The sequence below is a fragment of the Aricia agestis genome, chromosome 2 (genome assembly GCF_905147365.1).
Source record: "Aricia agestis chromosome 2, ilAriAges1.1, whole genome shotgun sequence".
NCBI lineage: Eukaryota > Metazoa > Arthropoda > Insecta > Lepidoptera > Lycaenidae > Aricia > Aricia agestis.
In genome coordinates, this window is record NC_056407.1 from 19,417,037 (window position 1) to 19,428,451 (window position 11,415).

At 35.7% G+C, this 11,415-nt stretch overlaps 1 protein-coding gene across 1 annotated transcript; it reads right to left on the reverse strand.

The window, feature by feature from the left end:
* Positions 1 to 1,237: 1,237 nt before the first annotated feature.
* Positions 1,238 to 6,724, reverse strand: LOC121739663. Its single transcript, XM_042132184.1, has 2 exons — positions 6,519 to 6,724; positions 1,238 to 2,368 (listed from the first exon to the last, which is right to left on the reverse strand). The coding sequence occupies exons 1-2, from the start codon at positions 6,706 to 6,708 to the stop codon at positions 2,097 to 2,099; spliced, it is 462 nt and encodes a 153-aa protein (XP_041988118.1). The 5' UTR covers positions 6,709 to 6,724; the 3' UTR covers positions 1,238 to 2,096.
* Positions 6,725 to 11,415: the final 4,691 nt, after the last annotated feature.

Sequence of the window (11,415 nt, forward strand, 5' to 3'; positions counted from 1 at the left end):
TAAAATTCCTGTACGGTACTTAACACATTTTAACGTATGACTTCTAAATATTTACATGTCACTGTTAACATTATTATAAATTAAAATATGTGAATTTTTAACAATAAAAGATTATATTTTATAAGAAATTAGTTAAAATAAATGTTGTTACACATTCGAGAACAATCAACAAACAAAAAGCGAAATATTAATGAGCTGCTTTCTCCACGTGACTCAAAAGTTGTAATTTTTTGCATGTACAATAAAAAAAATTCAATTAATTGGATCTATCTAGTATCTACATTGCAATTATAATTTATAGGTATAGGTATATGTATACAGGGTGTAACAAAAATAAGTGATAATACTTTAGGGTGTGTACGTGTTCTTTGTAGAGAGTTCACTGTGAAAGTAGCAGCGCTAAAAGACGAAAAATTTTTTTCACTTTTGTATGGGGAAACTCGTGACGCTCGGGCCCTTGCCCATACAAAAGTGAAAAAACTTTTTCGTCTTTCAGCGCTGCTATTTTCATAGTGAACTCTCTACAAGGAACACGTACACACCCTAAAGTACTTATTTTGTTACACACTGTATATGTATTTATTTACATTAAAATTATTTTATAAGATAACAATAAATCTACAATAAATATTAAACACTAATTACAACTAAAAATAAATACCTACCTTAAGTATTAACATTGGTTTCGCATTCTAAATTATTGCATTTCACATTAGTTCGTAAATATATGTAGAGAACTGTATAATCAGTAACAATAGGTACAATTAAGTATTAATGTAAATTTTTATTATTTTAATAACTTCAGTTCTGCTTTTTTCATAATAGAAAGCAATCAAAATATTATGTCTCTCACGATATGATGTTAAAATTATATAGATATAGACCTTTAAGATGCACTCACCGGGCATTCACTTGTAATGTAATATTATAGATTCGACTTCGAGCATTACATTACGGTACTACCTCCCTGACTGATGAGCATTCGCGTGTAATGTAACATTATAGATTCGACTTTGAGCATTCCATACCTACCAAGTTCAAGTCCAATTCCTAACTTCACTGTCGTCTGTCACGTAGCATTGATGTTACAAGTTGTATAAAGATATTACACATTGTATCATTACAAAGTGCCCATTGTAATGCTCGGTTCTTATCCCTCGCTGATGCAATGCTCGACTTTGTAACATTACATTACAAGCGATTGCTCCCGGTGAGGGAGCACCATTACATTGTTTTTGGTAATTATTATTAATATTTGACTTGCAACACAGAACACTGATTTTGATTGCACCAATTAACAATAATTAATCAATACCTATAATACCATCAAAATTGGTTGCAATTTGCTCGGTGAAAGCTGAAGTTTCAATAAAAGTAAAACTAGTTAATATTATAATTAATGGTAAACCTGTTTTACTCCAGCGTGGTCATTGATTGATTATTCTGCCTGTAGCATAATGTCGTCCACGCGCCCAGGGTTCCGATGTTCATGGCGAACGTCGCTTTAGTCACAGACTGTAACCCCCGAGGGTTAAACAGCCAGGGCAGGTCTTAGCACTACCAGCGCCCTGGGCGAGATTTCTTCGGCACCTAGGGTGCTGATAGCCCTGAAAAAATTTGGCGCCCCTTTTGTTTGCCTTCAGCGCCCCTCTTTATCCACCGCCCTGGACGGTCGCCCAGCGTCGCCCCCCTTAACGCTGCTACTGGAAAAAGCAAGTAAGCGCGTTTGAGTGTGACAGTCTGCGCTCGAAGCGAGATACCGAGTCACAAGAATTGATCCCTAGGTGTCTGATTCACAATGCAAAAGTCCTGCCTAATAATTCGACAACTTCCTTTGGCATAACGTAGTTTTCCGATTACGAGCAATCAAAAAGGTGTCACGTCAATTCTCGGAGCCACCAAGTGGCAATGTCACTTTATAGTCCAAAACTAGTCCAGAGGAGATGAGAAGGTGTCTCCTTGGAGATATGCCAACTTTATTAACACCGTATGCTACACTATAATACTAAAAGGCTATTAATGGTATTTGGGCAAGAAAATTGCCCGAAATGTCAACGCCATGACAAACTCAAATTGAGCTCACTGCACAGGTTGCATCAATTGAACATAGATCCAATTTCCATGTTATGGCCTGGATACCCGTAATGGTGACTGGCGAGATCCGCGTCGTTTCTCCCGTGATATGTGTTGCTGTTCCGGAAAGAGTTGAGGATGATGAGCACCAGCGCCAGCTTCCCGATCATCAGTGACTTGAAGAGGAAGAACTTGATCATGCCCAGGAACAGGGGGATGATGGCGGACTGGATGATGAACGGCATCACGAACATTGGCAGGAATTTCTCCAGCATCTTCTTCTTTTTGCCTCGGCCTGAAAAAGATTGGATGTTTTAGTTTGGCAACGTCCAAGCAACGTCTGGCGCTTTGCGGCGACGTAGAGGTGACATGGTAACGTCACTGGCGACGTCGCCATGGCTGTCCGGCGAGCTATTATAGATCTAACTCCTAGGCTCCTAGGTGACTATGTTAGGTTTATTCTCTAAGTTAAAGGGTTGTTACTTGTTGTTCGTAATTAATCTGCATTATAATTATCATCGCACAAAATTCCACACCATACAATGCAGATTACTAGTAATTTCTGTTAGTCAAGCCAATCCCTTTGTATCTGCTACCTAAATAGACAACGTGAAAGATGCGTTTATCGCTTAAAATGGATTTCACAGATTATGGTCATGATCAACAGTTCAATATTTTTTATATTAACATTATTATAAGGCTTACTTGCTCCTATCTGGCACTAATCCTGTGTTATAATATTATGCTTTTCCTTTCATAGATACTAAGAATAACAAAGACAACATGATAATTTAAGATTTACTTTAACTTACTTTAACCTAAACTGAGACCTAACAAGTGGGCCTAACTCAGTCCCGTTATAAAGTCGCACTAGTCAGATAAAGCTGACATTTCCCAACCCAGTTACACCGTACATGTAACATAATAGTGGGAATAGCAGTACATTTTGCATGATCAATCAACAAAAAGTTAAACGGCATTAACCTACTATATTTTCTTACCAACAACTATATTATTATATTATGTGTGTTTACTGTTTATTTATTATATTTTTCCGCACACTGAGACCCATCGGCTTCCCCTTGATCTTAAGAAGTTGCTACAGAGTCTAGATAGGTACTTGTTTGAAAATTTTCATATTTCACATTAGGTGGTGCGGTAAGTGGTAGCTGCACTGTTAAAAGGACAAAGCAATGCTAAACTCATATTTTATCACATCTTGAAAGTATGTATCTGTCTGTCTATCTGTCTGTCGGTTTGACCGCTATAGCTAGACTTCTGAAATTTTCACAGATTGTGTATATCTGTTGCCGCTATAATAAAACATAAATACTAAAAATAAAATAAAATAAAATAAATATTGAAGGCGGGCTCTCATACAACAAACGTGTTTTTTTTTCCTTTTTTGCTCGATATCAATAATGACAACATATTTTTGGCACTTGAAATTATCACAAAATTTTCAATTGTAAGTTTTCTTTAATAATTATTAATAAAATAAATATTTAACGGGGGCTCCCACACAAAAAACACAATTTTTGGCCTATTTTTGCTCTATGACGGTACGGAACCCTTCGTGCGCGTGTACGACTCGTACTTGGCTGATTATTTTTTATTTGCATTAACTTGATCAATATTTTTATTTCCGGACTGAGAGCAATTTCGGCTGCACTTTCATCTTATATATAAAAATGGATTTTCAAATGTGTTAGTCGCGCTAAAACTCAAAAACGGCTGAACGGATTGGGCTGATTTTAGTCTTAAAATATTCGTAGAAGTCTAGGGAAGGTTTTAAAGTGACACTAAGCTCACCGGGACAGCTAGTTGTATTATAAATGTATCTCGGTTTATACGATACAGATTAATGTTTTTATATTATATGCCTGCGGTCTGCAGGTAGGATACGAAAGTTTCGACAATAACTAGTTTAGAAAGGCCCGATTCGTGATACGGACCATTAACTTAAACGAAATTTCGATACATCTTGGATCAAACTGGGCATTTCATTTGTTACTTTTAAATTTTGAGATGAAAGTCGAGAAAAATTTAAGAAAAAAAATCGCTTTTCGAATCCATATCCACACTAAAAGCCTCCATACACGTCGAGGCCGAACGATCTGGTCGGACTGGTCGCAGACCGGAACCCTATATCCGGATCTGAATCGGCCGCCTCTTTAATATAAGGCGAAAGAGTGTCTGTCTGTCTGTTTCGTCTTGGCTTAAATCTTTTAATTATAAGTTTTATATGGGCATGCTTTGAGTCCCGGGTTGAATTTTTTAATATTAATGCAGTTTTATCCCGGAAAACTTACAGTTGATGCGCGATGGCTCATGGCGCAACAAAGTTACTTATAGGTATTGAAATTAATAAAAATATTATCTTAGAAAATTCTCAGTTATCAAGGTTACAAACAGCATTGATTAATTTAAACCTAAATTATTACTGTGCGCCCTACAAATCTACAATACGTGTAAGTCAAGTTTAGAATAGAACCTGTGATCTGCCTTTGTATCATGTAGAACGTAATTAGCATTCAATAGGCTGCGCGTAGTTATTGTACTATCAGAGAAGTTGATTCCTATGCAAATCGGGGACCTAAGTAGTTTGGTTGCGTTACGCAAACCCAGCTGACAGATCACAATTAATATATATATTATTTTATTTTACAATATTATTTTTACGACAAGTGGTTAGTGTGAACGCAGCTTAGGTATAGGTTGGGGTGCACCAACTAACTTTAACTATAACTGTAACTTTAACTGTAATTTTAACTACAATGCAAAATGTCGAATCTTTGGTTAAAGTTAAAAATGGGCGCCATCAAGACGCCATATTTAACCATAACCATAGAGCTCGACAATGTTTTAAATGCACATTGCAATGCAATTGACAGTTCTCCTTTACCAGCAGCGCCCCGGCCCACGTTCATTTATAACCTTGTTGGACCAGCTGTCATAGCTGTCAATTTCTCCGGTCAAAGTTAAGGTTAAAGTTAAAGTTGAAGCTAAATTTAGCCTTAACTAAAACCAAAACTTTAACCTTAACTTTAACTTTAACCACGCCTCTGGTGCAACCCGCCCTTAAGGGTCATTGGTCAAAAACGTTTGCACTGGTTATTCACTGTAAACACAAGTAGCAGATTTAATATTATTACTGACTAGATGATGCTAACAGGCCACAACTCGTTTCTTTGCTTATCGTTACTTTACATTTTTCCGGGATAAAAAGTATCTCTATGTAATTTCAGCAAAATCGTTTTAGCGGTTTGGGCGTGAAGAGGTAACAAATAGGCAGACTCACTTTCGCATTTATAATATTAGTTTGGATTGATGATCTACTCTATGTATATCTGCGTATATCAAAAACGGTCAAGCTGTTTTGGGTAACGAATATTAATCCTTTCTCTTTACTGTACTATAATTAGAGCCTGTTTACCACTTCCTGATAAGGTGCCGGATAGGCTACCCACAGACCACAATAAGTCACAACTTATTTGACAGATGCTCCATACTTGTCAAGTTAAGTTGTGGATAGCCTATCCGGCACTTATCAGGAAGTGGTGAAACATGCCCTGCATAATATAGATTATGTCCAATGTAATAAATGATGATATTATGTTGACATGTTTACATAGTATGATCATTGGCTATGTAGCGGGCCGTGAAAGCGTAACAAACATACACACATCGACGACTACTTGCTGTAAGTATTATTAATTTATTAATAAATGTAACTAGGTGATAGTATTGTAGTACGTGGATTCTATTCAAAGTCTCTTTAAAATATAACATTTTAAACTTTCGCGTTGCATTATAATTAAACTTTTTAATCGGGACTTAACGAGAAAAAGTATGTACTCGTAGTAGCATTACTACTTAAATAAGTCGCGTTAAGTCCCGATTAAAAAGTTTAATTTCTCTTTAAAATAGGCAAACATAGATAAGTCAGCATACAGAAACGATAAATAATCCATATCTACTAATATTATAAATACGAATGTGATTCTGTCTGACTTCCTGTTAACTCTTTACGCCCAATCCGCTGAAAAAGATTGTTAGTTATGGATACATTATTATTATTTGATTCCCGGGAAAGGACATAATTACTGTTTGTTATATACTCGGAAGATGTACGGTTCCCGCGCGATAAACCAATTTTGGCGCAACGGAGTTGCGGGCGTCATCTAGTCCTTCGTAAGTAATTAACATCATTTTTTGAGTCAATTAAGATGATAAGATAAGATAAGAAGACAAAATACTTATCCAAGTATCTCTCTCCATACTCTTTCTATCAAACTATTCATTAAATCAAAGTTATGTGATCGTTAAATGTCTCAAACGGCTCCCTGGAAGTTAGTAAAAAGAACAGGAAACTCTATCACTTTATGGTTGGCTGGTAGATAATACTACAACCTTGGTAAATATTTGCATTCAAAAGAACTCACCAGTCTCAGTATCTGCTCCCGTATCGATCTGGAAGGACACCACGCTCCGCCCATCCTCAGGGATCTTCATGTACACACTGTCGAACAGTTTCACTCGGCCATCATCGGGTTCCGTGACCGTGGAGTTGCCAGGGTTCTCCGCGGAGGCGGCGCAAAGGATCACAAGTAGTACGAGCAGTTGTGCGTTCATCGTGATAGCCGCTCAGGTTGTGAGCGCAGCCCCTTCCTACACCACATTTCACTTCTACAATCGAAACGCGAATTTGCGAGGCGATCGCCTAATTATTGTTGTAATCATGCTACGGTTATACTTATTAGTAAAAATATTTACGCATCGTCTGTAAATATTGATGATCCATACTAATATTATAAATGCGAAAGTGTGTCTGTCTATCAGCTGTCTGTCTGTTATCTCTTCACACCAAAACCGCTGAATCGATTTTGCTGGGTATGGTAGTATATGACTTTGAGTCCCGAAAAAGGACATAGGATACTTTTTATCCCGAAAAAAATTGCGGTTTCCGCGGGATAATCGGATTTTGGCGCATTAAAACAGAAATTAATAAATAAAATTAGTAAGCGTATTCAAGGTCCGTTTTGTTGTGCTTTACTAATATGCCAGATGAAGACAAGCAGACTTTGTTGACGTTGACTTCGATGTGCTATTTTATGTAAGGTGGTTTACTGTTAAGATTATACTATTTGACCGAGCTTTGCTCGGTATTCGATAAAACACGAATAAAAAGACATTTTCTAAAAATGATTCCTAGCTAGTTCGATTTATCGCCCCCGAAACCCCCTATATACTAAACTAGCTTTTACCCGCAGCTTCGCTCGCGTTAAAACGTATTATTATAATATTATAGCTGTTGTCCGCGACTTTGTCCGCATTAACATAGTATAATAACGGAAATGGATAATTTTTTGCCGACGGAAAAGTCCCCTGCATATTGATTAAAGGTCACTCGTAAAGTGTATGTTTAGTTTAGGTTGGAAAAAATTGACTTTTAAATATCATACAGGGATGTTGCGAATATTCGCATCCCCATCCGCAAATGCGGAGCATCCGCTTAAATTTGGACATCTGCATCTGCGTCCGCATTAAATCAATGCGGATTTTCATGCGGATGCGGATGTCATACGAGTTGCGACAAGAAAGAAAATTGATTTACGAACCTCTGCGTAATTACCTTGACTCGGAAAAAGCGGCAATTTTACTATTTATTAAATATAATGCTCCTATTTTTAACTTCGAGTATTAATAAAAAAAGTTCCTTCGGGGAATTAATTTAATTTAATTTTCATTTACAAATAATTCTTTCTGTATCACAAAAGTATTATAAAACAAATTAGTAACACATATAAATAAAAATGATAGACATAAGTACTTTTTCATTGTATTAATTAGTGATCGTTGTATTAATGCTTCATTTATCATACACTACATATATAAAACAAAGTCGCTTTTTTCCCTTATGTCCCTTTGTTCCCTTTAATCTTTAAAACTACGCAACGGATTTTGATGCGGTTTTCTTTAATAGAAAGAGTGAATAAAGAGGAAGGTTTATAAGTATAATAACATTCATTAAATAGTGGAGAAATGTTGTTGATTTTGGGGTTTCTAATGTGATGTCGTAAATAATTACATTTTTTCCGCTTACATTGCAACCGCAGGCTGAGCCCTACGACATTTATCAAAATAATGTACTAAGTATAATTAGTGTACACTATGAAAAGGTCTACAGAAAACTCTTATGGATATCCCACAATAATATTTTTTTGTCATTTACTTTTAAATTCAAATAATACCTACTTTTCGAAGCGATTTTAACCAATACGGCAGTAATCCTTATTCAATTAAATACTTTAAATACATTATTGATTTAATATAGATATTTAACTAATGAATCGATTTTAATCATTTTTTCTGTGAGTTATATAGGTTATGATATATTTTATACCCGTACGAAGCCGGGGCGGGTCGCTAGTAATATATATAAAAATCTTCTGTACGTGTGTTTGTAATTGAACTCTTCCTAAACGGCTGGACCGATTCTGATGATTTTTTTTTGTGTTTTAATTAAATTTCCCGCTAAAATGATAAAGTTTATCATGGCGTCGCTATGACGTCACGGTCCTCCAAACAACAAAAATCTTAGTATGGGTTTGACATCGAAATGTCACTGTCACATACAATGTTTTGGAGATCGTGACGTTACAGTCTGTGATGACTGATGACTGTTCGCGATCACGTGATATTACGGATTAAATATAATTACTTTTTATTAAATATAAAATAAAAAATATTTTAAAGTAAATGAGTAAAATATGCCATTTTCGGTAATTCTATAATACAAACTCTCAAAAAACAATAATTTGTATTATATTTCGTTTACTGTCTACACCCCCATTTATTATAAAATATACAAGTTAAGTGAATAGTACACAAAAATATTTTTTTATTTCTTCTTGTTACCACTTTTCTATACGCCAGTATAAATAAGTGATTAGACTAAAAATATTTAATAAAATTCGTGGTACGAATCCACCCATACCAAAAAAGAATTAGTCGTTTCATTCCATTCCAAGCACCGCGGTATGAAACAGGTAATTCAAAAACAGTACTTCGCTGTTTCATACCGCGGTATGAAAAATTTGTGGTATGAAACGGGAACTACCCCAATGAAGAAATAAAATAACTGGACCTTATTATTGTCAAGTATTTGATTTAAATAAAAAATGAGACGTATAAAAGCAGCCAACTATTATAAAATATCTATTTTAGGCCTACGAATTTCTAGTTTAATTAAATTATGCAAAATAATAGAAAAGCTTATACCAATTACCATAACCGTAAGTTACGTAAGTAAGAAAAATGTTTTCTATCGAATGCTAATCTATTTTCACTTTTTACAATAAAAATGTCTGTGGTTTAAATTATGTCGGCTTAACCCTGTCAAGGAATACCTTACAGTGTAAAACTGGTTAGAAAACCACCAAGACAGGTTACTATCAACTAGCTAGTATTATAGGATTAGATTAATATTATTACAGACTATCGAGTAAGTATAAGCACTCTCTAAAGTCTAACGAACAAAAGGTGAATACCCAAAAAAAACCCATAGTCTATTAAAATAATTTATATGCAGCAAAGTAGACCATTAATAGTAGATTGTAAATATGTAACTCATTTTATTCAAAACCATAACCGAAACGGATAATTTGAAAAAAATAAATCTGAGATTTTGAGACAGCGCTTTGAATCAACTATGTAGTTTCTTCCTTTGTTTTTGTGTTTTCCTTGTAAAAACAATGGTGACACGTTTAAGAATATACAATTTAGAGAAAATAAAGTCAAAACCGGCCAAGGGCGTGTCGGGCCACGGGCAATATATTTAAGGTTCCGTACTCCGTAGTACCGCTAGTTTTGATATTTTTTGAGTGGTCAATGAATGTACATATTTTACAACGTGTTATACATTACTAACAACATTGCGGCTGGTGGACGATGTACCCGATGAGGCGATGCTGGCTGGCGCGGTGCGGAGGGGCGGGAAGTGATGATGATGAAGGAGGCGTGTTCTGTCGAGGGACACCAATGTGGGATATGTGCGTGGTGGCCAAAGGAAGATCTTCCGACCGAGCGAGGTGTTATGCCCGGTCAGGCCGAAGCCCACGTGATACATCTCAGCTGTCGTATATATACTGACGCGCTCAGAAAACTTCGATAGCGCGATGCAGAAATGTTAGGCGAATTGTGGGTACCGCCACAACATCATCTCAGTTACGTTTTTAAAGGAATTTAAATTATAAGTTCCTTTAATACTTCTCCGAATACCTAGCTAGTCACATTTTTTTAGTTGATCGACTTTTACTCAATTGCTTATGAAGTCTTCTTAGCCGTGATAGTTTTTCTTTTAAATTCAGCATATTTCCTACCCTCATGAATATTTTTCCAGAAGCAACCGTATAGCTGGTAGACACTGCAGGACTCTAAAATATTTTTTTCCACTTTAAAACTTCATATTTCACATCTCTGAATCGGAAAATGATATGTTATACACTATAATATTTTTAAAAACCTATCCAACGACACTTCACACGGTGGGGTGGACGCGAAAATAAAATTCGTCAGTACTTACCTTAAACATTTTTGAAAAGATATTATAATATACCATTTTGTCGGCATCATTAATATGTGCATTCATGCCGAATTACAGCTTTGTAGGTCCTATAGTCTCTGAGCAAAACCACGGACAGACAGACAGACAGACAGACGGACAGACAGACGGGCGGACGGACAGACGGACGGACAAACCGAAACTATAAGAGTTCCTTGTTGACTACGGAACCCTAAAAAGAGATGTCACCGTACGTTTTTCGGAAGAAAGCGTATTCCCTCTTAAACGCACCCGTAGCTCTACTAATGTTGCGAGTGTCCATGAGTGACGGTAATTGCTTTCTATCAGGTGACCCGTTTGCTCGTTTGCCCTTTTATTTTCGAAAAGACGTAGATAGTTAACTGATATCATGACGTAATAATCGTTAAAAATAGGTACATTGTACAGATTATACCATTTCTATACCAATCTGACATTCTATACTTTTATTTATTTATTTTTATTTAACTGTTTATTGCACACACAAATTTTTACATGAAATATACACAGAAGAAAGACGACACAACAGGTACTGCTTAACTCTAATAGAAATATCTTCCAGCAGTCCTACGGAGAGAGATGTGACCCATCACATCAGATAGGGCGTGCATAGATAAAAAATATAAAACCTACATACTAATACACAATATACAATTAAAAATAATATCTATTATACAATACAAATACATTACATAATTATTATAATTTATTATACAAATTATAACATACCTATACTA